We start from the raw sequence: 20,855 nt of genomic DNA, 5'->3' as shown, positions 1-20,855 counted from the left end.
GCTCCAGCTGCTGGCACTTGGACCTCGCTGCACCCTCATGTAGGGACAGAGAGTGACATTATATGGAACAGGAGTTAAGGAAAAGCATTTAATAAAGTGACAGAACAGACTGCTGCAAGCAGACACAGGGCACACTGCTTATACCCAACCAGCCCCTTTCATACCCCCCTGCTTCCCCCACCTTTGCCCTTCCCCTGAGCATCCCATCGCTTTGCAACGTCCCCCCAGCCCTCCTCACACAATCTTCACCTTAGCTTTTGCTTCCCAGCTGCCCTCCCCTTCCACATTCCCCGTGACCTGACCTGTGAAGGCCACATCACACCACAGCATCAGCTAAATATTTATTCTGGGTATTTTTTTTTTTTTTTTAAAGACAGCTCCCAGCCCTCTCGTGTTTGAAACAAGCTGTGGCAATGTTGACAAGACAAATAACAGCAATGAAAACCAATCCAGCTTTCTAGATCAACTCAAAGCAATTCTCTCTCCAGCAACCTTATTTAGCAATAAAATTAAGGTCATGAGTGTTTTCAGTTCTAGGTGGCTCCAGGTTTCCATGCTGGAAAGGATCCATTTAAGGTGCAAGAATATTTGGGGTGAATAATAGCTTTAAATAAAGGTCAGCGAAGTAATAAATTTGAAGTTTAAAGTCTTTCTCCCTGGTTTGAACTCTTGTTGCTAATTGAACTGGTTTCAAATCGGTTGATAATCAAACTGATCTCTAACCAAGGTCCCTTGGAAAGACACAGTTTCCTGCTCAGCAGACCCAAGTGTGTCAGAGCTCTTTGTAATGGGGAAACCCATCATCAGTCAGACAGCCCAGGTTAAAGCTTGAGACAAAGGTGATTCTGGCTCTAGGATGAAATACCTGGTTACAGAGTGCTGTAGGCTCACACCAACATGTGAGGAGTAGTAACACACTGTCTACATGGAATACAGTCACATGGAAAGGAGGAGTAAAATACAGTCTAGAGGGCATACACGTAATGTAAATAATGTAAATATTTATCAGTGTAACAATTAAATAACACAGAGCTGCTGGCTTGCTTCCCCCCATGGTGGGATGGGGAGGGAATCGGTGGAGTGAAAATGAGAGAACTCAAGAGGTCGAGATAAAACCAGTTTAATAGGATACACTGACAAGGAAGATAATAACATAAACTAATAATATATATTTCAGGTTCACATTACATGTTAGGAGAAAAGCTTTCACTGAAAGAGTTGTCAGGGCCTGGAACAGGCTGCCCAGGAAGGGGGATGAGTCCCCGACCCTGGGTGTGTTTAACAGATGAGTAGATGAGGTGCTCAGGGATCTGGTTTAGCATAGGATGGGAATGGTTGGACTTGATGATCTTCAAAGATCTTTTCCAACCTTGTGATTCTGTGATATGGAAGTGCTGAACAGCACAATTTCTCTCCACCCCTGAAGTCAATCCTGCATAAGACCCCCCAGCTGCTGCCTCAGACCACCCCGAAACCGCCCAGCCTCTCAGCCCACATTGCACAAGCAAAGCAGAACAAGGGATTAATTCGCTTCTCATCAGCGGGCAGGTGTTCAGCTATCCCCCTGCAGTCAATGCTGTGCCAGACCCCCTGCTGCCACTCAGTTCCTCAGCCCACCCCCAGTTATAAACACAACATGACATTGTATGGTATGGAATATCCCTTTGGCCACTTTGGGTCAGCTGTCCTGGATGTGTCCCCTCCCAGCTCCTTGGCTGCCCCCCACCTCCTCATCAGGGCAGTGTGAGAAGCTGGAAAGTCCTTGACTGCTTAGCAACAACTAAAACATCAGTGTGTTATGGGCATTGTTCTCATCCTACACCCCAAAACACTGCACCCCACCAGCTGCTAGGGAGAAAATTAACTCTGTCCTTGTTGACATCAGGACAATCATGCATGTGTGATACTCGACATTTCTATCTCAGTTCCGTATCTGCTGCAAGACTGGCTGGTCTCTGAAGGCTGGATGTCAAAGAAAGCCCTTCTGCTGAAAATGGCCCCAGGGATCTTCCATAAATACAACCTGAAACGTTTCTTCACAAAAGCATAGAGCAAGGGGTTGAGGCAGCAGTGGACAAAGGACAAGCTCTCCGTGATCTGCATGGCATAGTCTAATTGCCTACTGCTTTCACAGCTCCTAATCACACCTATGTCCTGCAGAGAGTGAAGGATGAGGACAATGTTGTAAGGGGACCACAGGACAAAGAAGACACCCACCAGAGTAAAGACTAAGCAGAGAGCTCTCCTGGAGCCAGGCATCTGAGAGGTGGTGAGGACACACGCGATGCGGGAATAGCAGAACACCATGAAGAGGAAGGGAAAAAGGAAACCCAGGGTGTTTTGAATGAACCGAAGAACAACTCTCCAAAATAAGTGGTTCTGGCCATAATCGTGAGCACACGTGACAGTTTTCTTGCTGATTTGCCTGGTGGTGGTGAAGAGGACATCAGGAATGGAGAGGAGTATGGAAAGCACCCATACCCCCACCAAGACGAGGATGGACTTCCTCTGTGGCATGGAGCTGTGAAACGAGTGAGCATGAACTATCTGCAGATACATGTCCAGGCTCATGCAGCTCACAAAAAAGATGCCACTGTAGAAATTCAGAGTGTACATGGCATTTAAAACCGGGCACAACATGTCCCACATCATCTGCTGAGAAACATACAGAGCCCAAAAAGGAAGGGTTACCAGGAAGAAGAAGTCTGAGACCACCAGGTTCAGCAGATACACCTCAGTCATCTTCTTTTTCTTCTTGATGTATATAATGAGGACAGCAAGCAGGAGGATGTTTCCAGCCAACCCAACCAGGAACACCACAGTGTAAAAAGGTGGCAAGAATGCTCTGCTGAAAGAGAGAACTGCTTCTTTGGTGCAGACACCATACTGTGCATAATCCTCCTCATCCAAGTACTCATAGTATCCATAGCCACTGAAATTGTCAGCATCCAGCAAGGCAGTGGTGGTTGTTGTCACCTTTGAAGCTGCATTTGACAAGTGACTGTCTAGGGGCAAAACAAAGAAGCAAAGAGATTTATCCTGCTGGGAAAAGCAAGCAGCACATGGTGGAGGTTCTCTTCTAGTTTAGAGGTTTAAATTTCTCCTGTATTCAGATAACTATTTTGTGTCTTGCACTCCTTGGCCTTTGCCTACAACTGTCTACACATAAATATATGTATTTTTAAAACAATCATTCTGGTTTCCTTAATCCCACAGATCAAAGCTTGAAAGTGAATGAGCAGAGTCTCCTTTGACTTCACTCGCCGCTTCCTCCTGACACCATTGAAGACACTTTTGAGGAAGTTTCTGCTCTAAATTAGAGGAAATCCACCTCCACAACTCGCTGGGAGCTGCTTCAGAGTCACACAGGATGCTGCTTAGAAAGCAGCACTGCAATCCTCTGTGAAGCAGAACCTCCCATCAGCCCCTTTTATGTTGGTGGGGCTGTTCCCAGAAGTGAAACGCTGAACATCTCACTGTTCTTGGTAGGGCACTGACCCCTCTCTGTACCAACTGTAGGACACAAAGCCATGGATTCTTCTAAAAGGTATTAGTTAAGTGGAAAGTATAGAATCACAGAATGGTTTAGGCTGGAAGGGACCTCAGATATCATCTAGTTCCAACCACCTGCCATCATCATGAGGGACACTCTCCACTAGCCCATCCAAGGTAAGGACATGTAGGCCCCAGGATCAACTCCTAAATCAGGGTTAAAGGTAGGGGTTAGATTTAGCCAGAATAAAGTTGGTGGGATCGATTGTGTCTGAGACAAGGCGTGGGCTGAAATCCCGCTGACCAAGGAGGGCAAGGGCCATGTGGTCAGCCCCTCCCCAGGACTGCAGGCTGGTGTCAGTGTTTGGACAGCTGCAACCCAGATTTCAGGAAATGGCAACTGATTTTGAAGAACTTCCTATTTTTGAGGCCAGATTTTTCAGAAGAAAACTCCACCACGAGAACAGCTGAAAGGTTTCATATTCCCAAAGCCACCCAAACTGGGCAATGGCTGTTGCTGAAGAGCTCATGTCCCATGGTGGGAGATGGGGTCTGCCTGAGCCACATCCACCTCACATCAGTTATGAAGCTTAATGTTTTAAAAATCAAAAGCAATCCCCTGGCTCCGACAGCAAACCAGAACTGTTACATGGTAAAAACAGTTCCAATACCCCTCTACCCCTAAAACTCACTGGGTTTCAGCCTTGGCCAAAACTGCCCACCTTTGCCCTGGGGCTCATCCTAAAACAGACATGCCTGTGTCGTTCCCTGCATCAGACAACCCTGCCTTGCTCTCCACAAGGGCCATGAAGATGATTGATTAGAGGGCTGGAGCAGCTCCCCTAGAGAGGCTGAGGGAGCTGGCCTGGTTCAGCCTGGAGAAGAGAAGGCTGTGGGAGGACCTCATTGCAGCCTTCCAGTACCTGAAGGGAGCAGAGAAACAGGAGGGGAATCAGCTCTTGGGAAGGACAGAGACTGGCAGGACAAGGGGGATGGAGTGAAGCTGAAGGAGGGATGGTTTATATGAGATATTAGGGGGAAGTTCTTTCCAGAGAGAGTGGTGAGAGGCTGGAACAGGCTGCCCAGAGAGGGGGGGTGGATGCCCCATCCCTGGGGGTGTTCAGGGCCAGGTTGGATGGGGCCCTGGGCAACCTTGTGTAGCTCCAGTCCTGGAGGTTGGTGTCCCTGCCTGTGGCAGAGGGGATTGGAGCTCTGTGATCCTTGGGGTCTCTTCCAACCCACATCATTCTGTGATTCTATGAAGGACCAGTTTCTCCCATTGCCCAAAAGACCTGCAGCCACTGAGTAATGAGAAAATGAAGCTGCTGGTTCCCAGTTGTGCTGTGCATCCCTGGGAGGACCTACCGCACTGTGGCTCTGCATCATCTAGGGACAGCTCTGTCCCCACAAACACCCCAGGAAACTGGAGCCCCTCCACCCTAAGCATGTTAAGCAAGGCACTCAAGGCTTGGAGTAAAGTCCTTATGATGCCTGTGGATGTGCAGCTGTAGGATGTAAAGCTGTAGACATACCTGTCGCTTCCACATATCCAAAATTGCTTAAATCACCAGCCCAGGAAATTCCAGGCAGCTGAAAAGAAAAGAAAGTTTGAGTTGGGCTGGGCTGAAATGTTTTCTTGCTGGCTCACAGTTCTTTGGCAAGTGCCACAGGGCACGTCATACAGAGAGAAACCATGGAAACCAGAGGTCTGCCATGGGACAGTGCCAGAGAAAAGACTTTTTCAGGGAATAAGCTCACTTTCTTTTTTGTTTCCTATATGGGAGGAAGTTTACCCTCAGCCAGATGTCATTTTGACTGTATACCTTCAAGAGGAAACTGAAGCTGCCTACCCTTCTAATCAGAGCAACAGACACTGAGATTCCTAAATACCTTCCCCCTACACGCCCTCTGCACTCCTATCAGGATGAATCATCCCCCCAAATCTCCATTTCTGTGTCTCTTCCAGCTCACTGAAATATCTTTCCTCCTCCTGTGGTGTCTTTCCTCCTCTGTATCACGCTTACACTGACTCACATCCCCACCCCAAAGCTTATAGCAGAAGAACTGACAAATTCACCATAGGCTGAGCTCAGAAATCAATCCCAAACCCACAAGTGCCAGCACTCACAAGCTGTCTAACTCTCCAGAAAAACAGAGGAGAACCTCTCCAGGTTCTGCATGCAGCTTTGTCTACAAGCAAGAAGGAGAAAATACACTTACAGGAGCTTCTTCTCCACCGTGGGCAGTTCCCATCCTGACAGAGGCTTGAATGAGGCTTTTAGGAACCTCTTTTACTTCTGTAAGAGCACGGGCAGGAAATGTGATCTCAGTGTGACCTCCCTTTTTTTCGTTTGCTTTTCCTGGCGTTGATTCTGGGTTGACAGTTGAACTTGATGATCTCACAGGTCTTTTCCAACCTTAGGGGTTCTGTGATCAGTGGCTGTCTGCAGCAGAGGATTCACCTCCATGTTCTGTCATGCAACCCCCTACAACATCCACCCAGAGCTGGGCTTTGCCACCTGAGATACCCACCAGGACCGCAGTGGTGCCTGCCACAGATGCTGCAGGGACCCAACACCCCTCCTTGAGAAATGCAGCCTGCTCTTGGACAGCTCAAACACCCCTGGGAAGAACATGAGAACAGAGGAGCTGTGACAGCCAGAGCTCTGTACCTGACAAAACTGGGGCCCCAATACAAGAAAGATGTGGGGCTGTTGGAGAGGGGTCAGAGGAGCCACAGAGATGCTCAGAGGGCTGGAGCAGCTCCCCTATGAAGAGAGGCTGAGGGAGCTGGGCTGGTTCAGCCTGGAGAAGAGAAGGCTGTGGGGGGACCTCATTGCAGCCTCCCTGTCCCTGAAGTGACCCCAGGAACAGGAGGGGAATCAGCTCTTTGGAAGGGCAGAGACTGGCAGGACGAGGGGGGTGGAGTGAAGCTGAAGGAGGGAAGGTTTAAATTAGATCTTAGGGGGAAGTTCTTTGCAGAGAGAGTGGTGAGGGGCTGGAAGGGGCTGCCCAGAGAGGTGGTGGGTGCCCCATCCCTGGGGGTGTTCAAGGCCAGGTTGGATGGAGCCCTGGGCAACCTTGTGTAGCTCCAGGCCTGGAGGTTGGTGGCCCTGCCTGTGGCAGGGGGGTTGGAGCTCTGTGATCCTTGGGGTCCCTTCCAACCCAGACCATTCTATGACTCCATGATTTTTTTTACCCATTTCCATGTCCACCACCATCACACATGCTTGTATTTAAAATACATCCTACAGTAAGTACACACAGGCAAATACACATTAAAGAGAGACCAGGAAGCCTCTCCCAGAGCCAATGCAACCAGACACACACACACAGAGGGACCCTACACGTGACAGCAGTTTCATTAGTCCAGCAATTAAAATGAAAGAAGTTTTAGGTTTTAATTGAGTTTCTCCCCTGCAGCACATATCACACAGAGCTGCAGGGAATTAAATGCACCTCCAAGAGTCACTGGAGAAAGTAGCCTTCACTGTAATTTATTACAAGATTTTAACTCAATTTGGGAGCTGGTAATTGCATAGATTTTTTTTTTATCTTTCAGACTCTGCAGAGCCCTAATGGCTTTGGCAATTAAAGTAACCAGATTACCCATAATGGGAAGCACATTCAGAGACACAGTGGTACTGACAGTTATCTGTCTTCCTTTCATGCTGCCGAAAATGCCGTGTGGCAGTGGCAGAGCAGCCCTGCAAGAGGACCAGCTCTGCTTCCAGCCATGCTCAGAGATGGGGAGTCATGAACACTGCACTGGGGCGCTGTAAAACCAGGCAGAGCTTTCAGAGAAAAAGACTTCTTATTGCTGATTTGCTTTCATGAGCTATCCCTGGATTTAGGGAAAGGTTTTAGGCTTCTCCAGGATTCCAGAGTTTTCCTCCTGCTCCAGAGTTCTCCTCCTGCTCCAGAGTTCAGTTTGGTTAAAGTCAGGAGCAATTTCTAGGTTGTCTTTGGGCTTCGAAATCTGGCATGCAGCAGGGGCAGCATGTGTTCTGTTTGATATCTGAAACTCAGGAAAATACAGTAAAATAATTCACTCTTAGAAGAAAGAAAATCTGACTAAGGGAGACCGAGGTTCTGTGGTGGTTTGGCCCTGGCTGGAGGCCAGACACCCACCAAAGCTGCTCTATCGCTCCCCTTTTCAGCTGGACAGGGGAGAAAATATATACTGAGAGGCTCAGGAGTGGAGATCAGGGAGAGATCTTACAGACTCAGCACAGAATAAAGGAAAGAAAACTCTCTAATTGATGGCACTGCCCTGCACCCCCAGTGACACCAGTCGGGTGATGAGAAGTGACCAGATCTTAAAGCACCTCCCCCCACCCCTCCCTTCTCAGCAGACTGCACTTTAGTCAGGATTTCCCTCCCTTCTTCCCCCCACTGTGGCACAGGGAGGGGCAGGGACTGGGGGAATAGAAGATTTGGTGAGTTCCTCCTTCTTAGCCAAGGGGGAACATTCCTCACTCCCTTCCCCAGCTGCACCGTGCGGTCCCACCCACAGCAGACAGTCCTCCAGGAACTTCAACGGGAGTTCTTTCCCACAGGGCTTCAGCTCTTCCCCAGCTGCCCCAGTGTGGGGCACTGCTACGGGTGCAGTCATCAATCACAGAATGTCTCTCAATCTCTCAGGCCCAGACTGCTCCAGCCTGGTCCCCCACGGGGTCACAAACCCCCACAGCAAACCTGCTCTGGCACAGATCTCTCATTCTCGATTATCTGTCTCTGAGTCACTCCACTGGCTGCAAGTGCTGGCAGGGCCTTGCTCCAACACTGGTCACAGCATCTCCTGTCTGTCTCCCCCTGCTCCAGCGTGGGGCCTCTCCACAGGCTGCAGGTGGGGTCTGGGCCTTTCCCATGGGCTGTGGGGGGACACCCGCTCCACCATGGGTTTCTCCAGGGGCTCAGGGGCATCTTTCTCTGAGGCACCTGGGGCGCCTCCTTCCTCCCTTCCCTGCCCTTGGTGCCTGCACAGCTCCTCACACCTTCTCACTCCCTTCTCTGAGGTAAAAAGCAGCTGCTGGTGGGTTTTTCTCCTCACTGTGATCCCCAGAGGCGCTGTGACCATCACTGATGGGCTCTTGGTCAGCAACGACTCCGGCCTTGAGCCGGCTGGTGTTTGCTCTGTGGGGCCTGCAGAGAGCTGCTGGCTGCTCCTTGCAGAAGCCACCCCTGCAGCCCCCTCCTCCACCAGCCCCCAGCCGCACAGACCCACCCCAGTCCCCCTCTCAAGCTGAGGAGCTGCGCCGGCACGAAGCCTCCAGAGGCGCCAAGCTGCGGGCGGAGCTGCGCCCCGCTTCGCCGCCCTGAAAACAGCGGCCGGAACCTCCGCTGCTGGGGGTGACGCAACTCGCCCGGTGCCGCTCTCCCCTCCCAGCCGCGGCCAGGCCAAGGCCGGGCCGGGCAGGGCCGCCCCGAGCCGCCCGTTCCGAGGTTCCCCCCCCGGGGACTCGGGGCTGACTGGGGGCTGACTCGGAGCCCCACAGCGCCCCCTGGCGGGCAGTCTGGTTTTGCCGCAATGCGGGAAGCACCCCCAACCCCGCGATGACGCCACGGGGTTTCCCCCCTCCCGCCTCCCCGCCCGTATAAGGACTCGGTGTCAGGTACCGCGCTCTGGATTGGCTGAGGGCTGGCGGGCTGCCGCGCGGCATGCTGGGAGCTGTAGTTCTCACCAAGCCGGACGTTCGGCCGGCGCGGGCCCGGGGCGGAGGGGGCGGGGCGAAAGGCGGCCAATAAGAGCCGGGGGGCGGGGCTAAGCGCAGCAGACGCCGGCCGGTATCGGTATCGGTGAGGGGAAGCGGCGGCGCGGTGAGGGTCGGGGCTTCTGCGGGGTGACCGGGGGGGCTGGAGGTTGGGCCGGGGGCTGCGACAAGAGCTGGGGCGGGGGGAGCACGTGGGGCGCACCAAGGGGCAGAGCCCCGGCGTGGGGTGAGGGGTGCCTGGGCCTGGAGTAGGGCGGAGGCCCGGAGTGGGTCTGGGCAGGGGGGAGGCAGCCTGGTGGTGCCCAGGGCCGGCCCCGCGCCGGGAGGGGCACCGGCACCCGTCGCTTTCCGTGCCCGTCTTCTTCCCCCCACCCCGTGTCAGAGCCGTCCCCCGTGGGTGGTCGCGCAGGTGCCCGGCGCTTCCCTGCTGCGGGTGTTGCAAGGTCAGGGCAGCCAGGCCCTGCGTTTCCTCACCCCGCGCCCGCCCCGGGCTCGGCGGGAGCCGAAGGTCGCAGGAGCCTCTTAGAGCGGACAGACGGATTCAGGTCTTGGGGGTGGTTTCTGGTGTAAATCTCACCTCCGGCCGGCTCCACCTGTCCGGCCTGCGATGGGGTGCGACAGGGAGCTCTCATCTTCCCTCCTCTGAACGGGTCAGGCTGGGAGATAACTTGTATTGAGCACGTAAGGCAGAGAGATCAAATCCTTGGGCCTGCGAGGAAACGGTTCCATGTTCGATTTAAAGACCAGTCAGCCCCCTGGCAGGGATGTGCACAACACGCCCCTCCAGCAGGGCACGCAGCCACGTTTGAAATGTCTCTCTTGTGCGTGTTTACTAACCTGAATTAAATTCCTGATGGCTTATTTCAAGAGCTCGGAGCGTTTCCACGTGAGGCTGGGCTGTGGTTTGCTGCTGAGGATGTTGATGGGAACAATTGCCAGTAGAGATCTTTCTAGCAGAGACCTCTGTGATGTTGCTGAGCTAATTGCTGTAGTAGAAGAGGGCACTAATTGAAGAGTCATGCTTATGCTGATCACTGTGGCAGGGCACGAGCTGGCCGGTGTCGTGGATGGTCTCACTCACCAGCTGCTGTTTTACACTCTGTGTTCTCCAGCAGGAGTTTGAAGCTGTTGGAACGAGGTGGGATAGGCCGTAGTAGCAACTGACGAGCTGCCAGGCAGGGCTGACCTTCCCCAGCGGGTCGTGCTTTCCATCCAGAGTGCTTTGGTCACTGCTCTTGGCAGGGAGTGAAAGGAGAGGAATGAACTTCTCTGAGGTCAGAGCGGCTATTATGGACTAGCCTGTGAAAGCTGGAGGATGGAGATCCTGAAAGGAACAGCAGGCAGCGACTGAAGCTTTCAGCTGCTTCTCGCTGCCTGTGAGCACAGGAGGTGCTGGGATCTGTAGTGTGAACATGGGAGGTGGAAACTTGTTGCTTTGCTACTACTTTTACTCCAGTCCTTACCTGTACCAGTAGTAAGGATCTTGCTTCCCTGCACTTCACTTGAATTCAACGCAGCTCATCAGCTCAAGTCCAGCCCCTACTCGTGCCTTGCTACGGGGACGTTCGTGGCTGGTGGGATAGGCAAGGGTTTTTTTTTCCTTTTTTCTGAAAGTTCTCTCAACTTGCTGTTTCCAACACCTGAAGAGAGACTCTTTGTCTTTGCAGCCACCATGTCGTCCAGCACAGAACCCGTTTTCTCCGAATACGATTCTGACACCAGCCAGACATCGAAGCTGTTAAGGAAATTCAAAGAGACGCCGTTTGTACCCATTGGTGAGTTTAAAGATGAAGAAATTGTGGTTATCTAGATCTTTCTCTTCGTGGGTATCTGGTATGGTAAACACCATCACTGCTCACTGCCTTCCTGTGAATGGGAAATTTCTTTTCAATTACTTCCTCGTGTAGGGTTTTTGTGTGGTGACAACTACTCCCTCTGCCTGGAGTGGTATTTGTTCTGCAGGAAACAGGGAAATTAATGAGGCTGTGTAATCTTAACTAGAAAACTTAACTAGGAAAAACCCCAGACCAAAAAACCCTGTGAGACTGTTTAGGTGAGCTTAAAAAGCATCTTGAGGTGATCGTGTTAGGGGGTAAGGAGTGCGTGTTCTGGACTCCTCAACAGAAGAAGGACATTGAGGTCCTTGAAAGAGTCCAGAGAAGGGCAGCCAGGCTGGGGAAGGAGCTGGAGGGCAAATCATATGAGGAGCAGCTGAGGGAGCTGGGGGTGTTCAGCCTGGAGAAGAGGAGGCTGAGGGGAGACCTTATCACTGCCTACACTGACCTGACAGGAGGGTGCAGAGAGGTGGGTGATGGTCTCTTCAGCCAGGGAACAGGAGATGGGACAAGGGGAAATGGCCTCAAGCTGCACCAGGGCAGGGTCAGATCAGATGGGAGGGAAAAATCTTTCACTGAAAGAGTTGTGGGGCTGTGGCACAGGCTGTCCAGGGAGGGGGTTGAGTCACCATCCCTGGATGTGTTTAAAAAAAGGGTAGATGAGGTAATTAGGGATATGGTTTAGCACAGGATGGGAATGGTTGGACTTGATGATCTTAAAGGTCTTTCCCAACCTATTGATTCTGTGTTGCAGCCGCTCTGGAGTACAGTTACCAGGAACTATGGAGGGACTTCAAAGCTAACACAATACAAACCCAAAATACAGCCCCCCTGATAAACATGTCACCCTTCTCTGCTGCCAGCCCCTAGTTTAAAATGCATTTTCTTAGTGGGTTTCATGGCACCCTAACTGAGGAGATAGTTAAAGTTCTCAGCCTCTCTGCTGAGACCCCAGAAAAGCCTCTGAGGGGAGAGAGAGAGAACCAGTCGTGTTCATCCTGAGAACTTCCCTCTGATCAGGAACTGCCTCTGACATGAGATGCATTTTGATTTCCAGCCACCTTAATGGAGAGCAGCAGGGTCACCCAGGGTGAGCTTTTCCAAGTGGTTGCCAGCAGATGCCGTCACTGGTTTCTGTGGTCACAGGACTTTGCTTTCGAGCTCACTAGAGTGTACTATGGACTCGGCAAGTTTGGGTTCTGTCAAGTTAGATAGGCAGAGCTCACCTTCAACCTGAATCAGAGCTTGTTTGAACGGCCTGAATCTCTTAATTGGTATTTAATGAAGTTACCCTGTGGATCTTACACTAGTAAAGTGAGGGTTTACAGCTTCACAGGTGTAACTGGTAATATTCCTGTTCAGGGAGACAAGCTGCCTGGGCTGTCATTGATTTTGGGGTGTCAGTACATCCACACGCTTAAAACCTGGCAGTTTCCTTCCAGCTATGTAAGTGATCATCCTAAATATGGAATAAAGTGGATGGAATTGGGAAATTCTGTGCATTGCTGCCCTGTGTTCAGGGAGAGCAACAGTGTGCACAGGTCGGAGTTGGCACAGCCAGAGTTGTGTTTAGTTTCTTGAAGGACTAAAAGTGAACTCCAGTCCTGTGAAAAAGACCTCACTGAACCTCTGTCCCCACAGCATGGGACAAGTAACACATGACATGTATCATCCCAGCTAAAGCTGGCCAAATGTGACAACACCCAAAATAGCAACCTCAGCAGCCCGGTGGGTACGTCAGGGTGCGTCAGCACACAGAGTGTCCCAGCTGCAGCCCAGTGATGCTCTTGGGTGGGAGCTTCCATCTAGGAAAGAGGGTGCAAGCAGCACTTGTGCCTTCTGAAGAATATCCCAGAAACTGGCAGCTTGAGCTACTTGTGAGGCATTTCAACACTGGTGGAAATCCCTCACTGTTTTCCACGTTGATTTGGGCATTGAATGAGTGAAAACATCAAACAGGCCAGGACTAAAACTTGATTGTTGCCCGGGTGTTTGGTTTAGGTGGGGTCACCTCACACCTCTTGGTGATGGATCTCAACTCACAGGGAATGCTTTCTGTGCCTCCTAGGGATGGCTGGCTTTGCTGCGGTGGTTGGCTACGGGCTGTACAAACTGAAGCACAGAGGCAACATGAAGCTGTCGCTTCACCTGATTCACATGCGAGTGGCAGCCCAGGGTTTCGTCGTGGGAGCACTGACGTGTGGTACGTATCAAACGGGAGGCTGTCCCCAGCACGGGCAAACCATGGAGAGGAAACTCTTGCATCTCTGCTCCTAAGGGGTAGTACAGTGTGTGTGAAAGATCCTCGGGGTGGAAGTGTCCAGGACATGGTGTTTCAGGATGTTTGTGCTCATTACTGGTCTTTCCTCAGCCTTTGTGGAACGTGGCGTTTAAGTACCCTTATTCAGTATTAAACTTCACCTTTGAGATTTGGAGTTTGGACCATTTTTAGATGTGGGAAGTGTATGGGGATCTCCAGGTTTTGATATGAGAGGCAAAGAAAAAAGGAGTCCATCTGATAGTAGTATTTTCCCTTGTAAATACCTTGCTCTTTCCGAGTTTAAGGCATTAGAAAATCAGCTTGCATAGCCTGTGGTATTTTTTTTAGGACTGGAACTATAGAATTATAGAATGGTCTGGGTTGGAATGGACCTCAAGGATCACAGAGTTCCAACCCCCTGCCACAGGCAGGGCCACCAACCTCCAGGCCTGGATCTACACAAGGTTGCCCAGGGCCCCAGCCAACCGGGCCTTGAACACCTCCAGGGATGGGGCATCCACCACCTCTCTGGGCAGCCTGTTCCAGCCCCTCACCACTCTCTCTGTAAAAACCTTCCCCCTAATATCTAATTTAAACCTTCCTTCCTTCAGCTTCAATCCACCCCCCTTGTCCTGTTATTATCTACCTTTTAAAAAAGCTGATTCCCCTCCTGTTTCTCTGCTCCCTTGAGGGATGGGAAAGCTACAGTGACATCCCCCCTGCAGCCTTCTCTTCTCTTGGCTGAACAAGCTTGTCCCTAAATGTACTGATTTGTATGTCCCAGGTCTCATATGTGTGTAAATGTATTTCCCATGAAATGCTGTCCATCTGTACTACAACAGAAAAATCTTGACTTGGCTGCCAAGCAAACTAGAATTGCCTGGGGACTTGCATTTTCATAGACAGTGTGTCTTCCTTCCCACTTTCTCTGTCCATGAAGAATTGTGTAGCATTCATCACTGCTATTAAAAAAATAAAAAGAAGAGGAAGGGAAACATTAGTTCTGCCTTGGAATACCACCTATTGTTCAGACTTTGAAACCCATAATTTCCTATTTAACCCCCTAATTGCTCTTACATTTCTGTCTTCTAGGTGTGCTGTACTCAATGTTACGGGATTATGCCTTGAAGCCCAAGGAGTAAAGGAAAGCTGACTGAAATCTCTTGTCTTGGTGGTGGCCTGTGTATTGTAGCTACAAACCTCATATCAAGGGGTTCCTGAGGAGAAAAAAAAAAAAAAAAACAAACCAAAAAGAATAATACATGGTATTAGAGAATTTCCCTATTTCTATTCTGTCTTGAAGCAGGCAGTCTAAATGATTGCACACTGGGTGAGTGGGTATAGGGGTCTAGTTCTTTCCAGCTGGCACTACCATATCCCAGTTTTTAAGTGATACAGTAGAATACAATCCCTTTATCTTCCCTTCAACTGTCATCTCGACCCTGTGACTCCTTTTGCTGCCATTGCCCAGTACCACAAAGTCTGAACTATCTTCTGTTCTGCCTCAGGCAGAACATGGAGGCCACGTCTGTAAGACAAATGTGGTGAACAGCTTCGCATTTTCTATCCTGTATATTTGTCAGCCACCAGCTTTGTAATTTAGAAGCTTCCCGTAGCACTAAATTACTTCTAAAATATTCAGAGTTAAAAACATTTATTTTTTTTTTATTTAAGGCCTAAGTATTTGGTATGTCGCAGCTATTTAAATGTTATATTTATTCACTGTTAAATGAAGACACAGGCTTCCTATTTTTACTATAGATTTTCAGACTCTTGGGTTTGCTATATTTTGTAAGAATTATTTATGGCGTTCTTCGGAATAACACTTTAAATGTAACATTTAAAGCACATATTGTGAAAACTAAACCTTGATTTGGTGTTCTAATGCTTAAAGTCTATGATCTAGCTCTGATTTCTACCCGAATTTTAGAACATTTAAAGCTGAAAACCCCTTGTCACCCTCGATGAGGTGTTAAAACCCTTCCCTGTAAATCGCCACTGTTACTTTACGCTCGAACAGCCCCTTGTGATGAAAATAAATGTGTTGATGAAGCCAATTTCGTAAAAACCTCGGGTTTTTCCCTCACTGTTTTTACGCTCCAGGGTTGTGTCACTGCAACAAACGCTTTCGGTGATGCTGGGGGGAGATGAAATACGAAAAAAGGCGGGAACGCTGGAGAGGAGCTTTTGGCTATGGATTTGTTGGGGGGGGATAAGGGGGAGCTCCCCCCTCTGCGCGCAGCCTCTGGCGGAGGGATGGAGTGACCTTATAAACGCAAATAAAACCCTCCCGAGAGAGCGCGGTGCTGCCGGGAAGGGATATTCCCAAGCCGGTACCGGCCCTCGGCTGCTCGCCCTCACGGGTCTCCCTCAGCGGGGCGGGGAGAGGCTGCAAGGAGACGCTTCTCTGTTGCGCAGAAGCCTTTTCCCGTAACTGGCCTCCGCCTCCCGAGCGTGGAGAGGGCGGGGGAGCGGCTCCGCACTCGTCACCCCGCGGGGCCGGGCTTTCTGCGGGCAGGGGAGGTGCTACAGCCCGAGGCGCTACCGGGGAGGGGGCTGTAGAGGGGACTCATCATGGCGGCCGGGCTGAGAGGAAGGCGGCAAGTCCCACCCCAGAGGGAGGCGGCATCCCGCGCTCGGCGCATGCGCGGGGCGGCTCTTCCCCCGCCCACCGGGGCGCCGTTGCTATGGGAACCGCGCGGCGCTGCCGCCGGGCCGCCAGCTGTAACGACCGGGCCTGACCCCGCCGGGACGGGCGGCTGGTGGGAGAGTGCGGCTGGGGAGGGGGTTTGGGATCCTCTCCCTTGCCCTTCGGGGCCAGGAAAGGCGGTTTCGGTAGGCAGGCAGGCAGGCAGAGAGGGCGGGGAGGCGCTGGCCGCCAGCCCGGGGGTGAGGGAGGCAGCGCGGCCTTGTCAGGCCCTGAGGCGGGCATCGGGCGGGGAAGGGGAGAGGAAGGGAGCGGAGCGGAGCCCTCTCCCCACACGGCAGCTCCGTGCCGCGTCCCTCCCATCCCAGCTCGGAGGCGGCAGCCTGGAGGGCTAAAAGCTGTCCCCAGCCCGCCTCTCGTACCCGCGAGGTGTGGGGGCTGCGGGCAGGGGCGCCGGGCTCTGCCCTTCGCGGCGTGCGGAGGCAGGTGCTGAGCTGGGGCCGCCGGCAGCGAGCCTCGGCCCGTACAGCACACAGGGGCCCAGAGGTGCCTGGCGGGCCTTGAGGCGCTGTGCTGGGTCGGCTGCTGCTGCCTCAGCGTGAGCAAGGGCCTGTGCCAATGGCTCACCGTGGGGTGCACCTCGGCAGGGGGTTTTCTGGTTGGTTTTGTGAGGCCAAAGGTTCCCAGTGGGGTGTTTTTTGTGCTGAGGGTGAATACCGGGCAGGAGAGGTGGCTGGCATGGGTCAGAACACTTCTCCTCTTCAGCCATGCTAAGTAAAGCTGCAGGCATCTGGATTGGTAGCAGTATATGAAGCTTAGTGTTACCTCTTCATGCTTAGAAATTTAGGGGAAAGATGTAAGCCCTGCTTGTGGCATCTAGGGGATGTGAGGATAAACAGGGATCTGCCTTCCTCTCTCAGCCCCATGTGAAAACTGGGGGCATCAGCGCCTCAGAACATGGGAAAGAAGGCCAGGTGGCTGCAAACAGCCCTTGTTCCCTTTACTGTAACATGGTGCAATGTTTATGTGGTTTTGGCCCCTAACTTTGGCCTCCAAAGTTTCATTGGGAGCAACAATAAAAAACCCTCAATGTTTAAAACCCAAACTTTGGCCTCCACCAAAAAGCAAACAAAACAAACAATGTTTATCTAAACAGATCTGTTTGCAAACATGTTCCAGCCTTGGGTTTTTTGAATGCTAGAGTGAAAAAAGACCCAGGAACTTCTCTTGAAGACTGTTTGAAAGCTGTTGGTGGGGGGAAAAAAAAAGGCACAAGAAGCCAGGTAGTGGGGCTGAAGAGCATTGTGGTGGAGAGGAGAAGCTGGCAGAGAGACTGTGCAAAGGTCAGTGAGGAAAAACTGCAAAGCTGATGCTAGAAAAGTCTGGGTTTGAAAATGATGTTCATCTCTGCTCTCTCCTGCTTCTTGTTATGCTTTCAGTAAACAATGGAGTCAGACATAAAAGCAGAGGAGCATTTTAAAAGCCAGTTTAAGGCTTATCAAGACCAACAGCAAAGGCGGCTGCAGAACCTCATGGAGGTGAAGAAGGAAAAGCAGAACAGTCAGAAAGGTGACTCTGGGAATGCAGAGGAGACTTTCAGAATCCCCAGTGATCTAAACCTGTTTGAAACAGGACAACCTGTAAATGAAGATGACAGCAAAAGGTAAAAGTGTAGCAGCACTGTTCCTGCAGGAAGTCACAGAAATATAGTTTGCATATGACCTTATGAAACTCAAGTTAACAGAGCACTCTCTGTCTTCACATACTGGGCTGTCATTATCCTGAGAAGACTCTCACTGGCCCAAACACGTTTATCCTCAGAGCACTGTGATGTGCTCTTTACTCTCAGTGTTTCACAAATGAAGAGTGGGAGAACAGAGGGGTTAAGGGTGAAACAGTTGGGGCAGCTGGGTGCTATCTGCTGAAGCCCAGTCATACAGAATGACTAACATCCTCTGAAGTGTTGGTTAGTTCCTTCCTAGCCTTGAAAACAAACAGCTTCTCTACGTGAATAATTTCCAAAGGCAGATAAGGGCAAAGCAACAAATGGGTGCAAGCTAAAGGCCTGCAGCTCAGAGAAGTGTTCCCCCAGCTACCTTTGCAATATAACCTCATTTAGTAGATCAAAAGACAGCCAACTTATAGGAGCTTCTCACAGTTTCCTCCTGGATACTTGACAGTATCCAGGCTACACAAGGTAGGGTTTAAAATCTTACTGTGGAGAGGGATTTGGGTCTTACCTCACCCACTGGGAAAGTAGCTGGATTACCAGGACATTGGGCATTCTGGTGTGAATCTCCCTTGGATCTTTTGGGTTTTAGAGCTGAGTGTCTAATTCAGTTTAGTACAGCAGAGATTTGAAACCCCAGCTCAGATCACTTATCTTCCTCCTAGGACACAGTCAGTTTCTCTTTCTGACCCAATTATTTTTAGTTTTATTTTTTACAAACTAGAGCAGGTCTAAAGTTGGACACATCCCAGAAATGTCTGCTGTTAGTACAGTGTTGGTTATTTAGGGATTTGCTCCCCATTAGTGGTAAAGCCAGCTGAAGAAATTCCTCCTTCTGCTCCCCAGCTAATGCAGCTGTTTGCTGGGAACCATGCTCTCTGGGGGAAAGGTACTTTCATTCTCAAGTCATTTCAGTGATCTACTTTACAGCTTTAACCCCACAGATGGTTTTATTGGCACCATGACAGGGTGATGTGTTGTGATACAGGGGCAGGAAGGAGGAGCTGACAGCTCTGCAAAGACCAGCAGATCACAGGTGGAAAAACACAGTTGGGCATATACCTTTGAGACAGTTCCACCTCCCAGAATCTAGAGTGGGGAAGGGCACTTCTACCAAAGTTTATCAAGCCACTAACAAAGGTTTATTAGGCCCTAAATGCTGGTTTACTCTGAACAACTCCCTCTGCTCAGCTTGATTCTGAAGATTGCTTCCTGAAATACCCAAGTGTAGAAGCTACAGCAGAGCTTCTGTGAAGATGCAGGGGACCCAGGAGTGAACCACTGAAACTTTTGGGTGCTTCTGGGAAGGTGGTGTTCAGGCTGCACAGGAAGTCTGTGTGGAAACAGGGAGCTGAGAGAGAAATTCATGGTCTCAGTTGCATCATACATGGACTTCTTCACACATAGGGCCCTCACCACAGCTGTCTGATGTGCCCAGTTAGGTTTCTGATCAAACTTCCATCAGCTATCTTTCTTTCCAATGTTTTGTTCTCACAGTATATAGGTTACTGTGGACATTTGGTTGGGTTTTGTTTGGGTTTTTTTTTAACAGAGAGGCAGATTGATTCCCACAGCTCAGATGTGGATTTTTCTGGTGGAGGAGAGAGATTTAGGCACTGCCATAGCACATCCTGGTGCAGCATGCATACTCTGAGGTGCAGAGCATTAAGGGAGTCCAGCAGTTCTCTGCTGCTTACAGTTCAGTAGTTTAGGTTTGAGTAATTCAAGAGCTGTTGCCTACATCTGGTTTCAGGAACCCTGACTGTTAGAAGTCCCTGTTTGACGTGGCAGGTGTAGCAGATCTGTGTGGATTGGCCTTTGCTTGTGTACATCTGCATTCAGAAAAAGATGTGGATATGAGTGTACAAGAAAGACATTGAGGTCCTGGAGCAAGTCCAGAGAAGGGCAACCAGGCTGGGGAAGGGGCTGGAGGGCAAATCCTCTGAGGAGCAGCTGAGGGAGCTGGGGGTGTTCAGCCTGGAGAAGAGGAGGCTGAGGGGAGACCTTATCACCACCTACACTGACCTGCCAGGAGGGTGCAGAGAGGTGGGTGATGGTCTCTTCAGCCAGGGGACAGGAGATGGGACAAGGGGAAATGGCCTCAAGCTGCACCAGGGCAGGGTCAGATCAGATGTGAGGGAAAAGTTATTCACCAAAAAGGTTATTTGGCACTGGCACAGGCTGCCCAGGGAGGGGCTGAGTCACCATCCCTGGGTGTGTTTAACAGATGGTGGATGAGGTGCTCAGGGATAAGGTTTAGCACAGGACAGGTATGGTTGGTCTTTTCCAACCTTGTGATTCTGTGATTCTATGAAAGCTGGTCAGCATTTCCTTCTGGAAGGGATTTGCCAGGATGTACTTTGCAGTATTCCCATGACAACATGTTTGAAACTTGTTCCAGACTAACAGGACTCCATATGCTCTGCAGTGGCAGTGACTGCAGCACGTCAGTGTTGTTTATAGCAGCGCTTGGAAAACATTCTCCTCTCAGAAGTCTCCCTTCCTCTGAGCCTTGGGAATTCATCTTTCCTTCCTCCCACCCTACTCCCAAATTTTGTTTAGGGAAGGGTTTAGCTGACATTTCTGACTTTCTGTTTTCTTCTCTCTGTAACTTTATCCTCTCTGCTCTTTTTGGGGTATGTAAGGTGAAGTGATTCTCCCCATCTCATGGATAGTCTGTAATGGAGTTGGGAAAGACACTTACCTAAATTTCAGTCACAGGCCCTGCCTATAAGCTTCACCTCACTCTGTTTCCTTGAGCTAGAGTGAAAAGGGTTGCCTTTCTGCAACCAGTTTGTTTTGGCTGACCTTCCATAGCTGAGCCACTTGAGTGGAACCTGCTCCCTGCTTTGTAACATGTAGAGTCTCTCTGCAATGGAATGGAGAAGTTTCTCAGAGGAGACTCCAGCTCTGTGCAGTTGGGATTTCTGTCCATCCTACTGTAAGTGCTTTCTCTCAAGACTTGGATGTCACCTTGGAGGAAGACACATGTGGATCAGGTGTGTTAAGAGCTTGAAAGCTTTTTTTCATGGTAATTCCCTGTTGAAACTCTTATTGTCCATGTGTCTCTAATTAGATCCACACCATTTTGTTGCTCCTATGAGGGGTACACATGGGACTAACTTTTGTCTTTTCTCTGCTCAGATCCCTGCTTTCCTTCTTCTCCTTTGTAAACATC

The 20,855-nt window shown here is 50.6% G+C and overlaps 3 protein-coding genes across 4 annotated transcripts in view; 2 read left to right on the top strand and 1 right to left on the bottom strand.

The window, feature by feature from the left end:
• Window positions 1-1,890: 1,890 nt before the first annotated feature.
• On the bottom strand, window positions 1,891-9,838 carry ACKR2 (atypical chemokine receptor 2; the record flags this gene model as incomplete). The annotated part of the gene is made up of 3 exons (XM_084260707.1): window positions 1,891-3,005; window positions 9,177-9,449; window positions 9,784-9,838. 3 exons carry the CDS (start codon window positions 9,836-9,838, stop codon window positions 1,891-1,893), a joined length of 1,443 nt encoding a protein of 480 aa, XP_084116833.1.
• Window positions 9,278-15,352, top strand: HIGD1A (HIG1 hypoxia inducible domain family member 1A). 2 transcript variants are annotated; one of them, XM_084280550.1, is made up of 4 exons: window positions 9,278-9,291; window positions 10,874-10,981; window positions 13,110-13,244; window positions 14,394-15,352. In XM_084280550.1, the coding sequence occupies exons 2-4, from the start codon at window positions 10,879-10,881 to the stop codon at window positions 14,441-14,443; spliced, it is 288 nt and encodes a 95-aa protein (XP_084136676.1). In that variant the 5' UTR covers window positions 9,278-9,291; window positions 10,874-10,878; the 3' UTR covers window positions 14,444-15,352. The 2 variants fall into 2 exon arrangements, with proteins under 2 accessions (XP_084136676.1, XP_084136675.1); XM_084280549.1 differs by having other exon boundaries at window positions 9,279-9,312.
• Window positions 15,353-17,393: 2,041 nt separating this feature from the next.
• CCDC13 (coiled-coil domain containing 13) overlaps window positions 17,394-20,855 on the top strand; it is a gene marked incomplete at its 5' end in the record, with an annotated part of 40,838 nt that continues 37,376 nt past the window's right edge. Inside the window, one exon of the mRNA XM_084260311.1 lies at window positions 17,394-17,611. Coding sequence (XP_084116437.1) covers window positions 17,394-17,611 — 218 coding nt within the window. The remainder of the gene's footprint in view (window positions 17,612-20,855) is intronic.

Source organism: Gallinula chloropus (genome assembly GCF_964237585.1).
Source record: "Gallinula chloropus genome assembly, chromosome: 2".
In the NCBI taxonomy this organism is placed as follows: domain Eukaryota; kingdom Metazoa; phylum Chordata; class Aves; order Gruiformes; family Rallidae; genus Gallinula; species Gallinula chloropus.
Note: the sequence above shows the minus strand (reverse complement) of the source record. Positions and strands in the feature narration are given on the sequence as shown.

Excerpts from the sequence above, each read along its gene's own strand:
- HIGD1A (XM_084280550.1), top strand. The coding sequence starts at position 10,879 with ATGTCGTCCAGCACAGAACCCGTTTTCTCCGAATACGATTCTGACACC. Across the intron at positions 10,982-13,109 it reads GACGCCGTTTGTACCCATTG|GGATGGCTGGCTTTGCTGCG; the intron begins GTGAGTTTAAAG and ends TGTGCCTCCTAG. Across the intron at positions 13,245-14,393 it reads CGTGGGAGCACTGACGTGTG|GTGTGCTGTACTCAATGTTA; the intron begins GTACGTATCAAA and ends TCTGTCTTCTAG.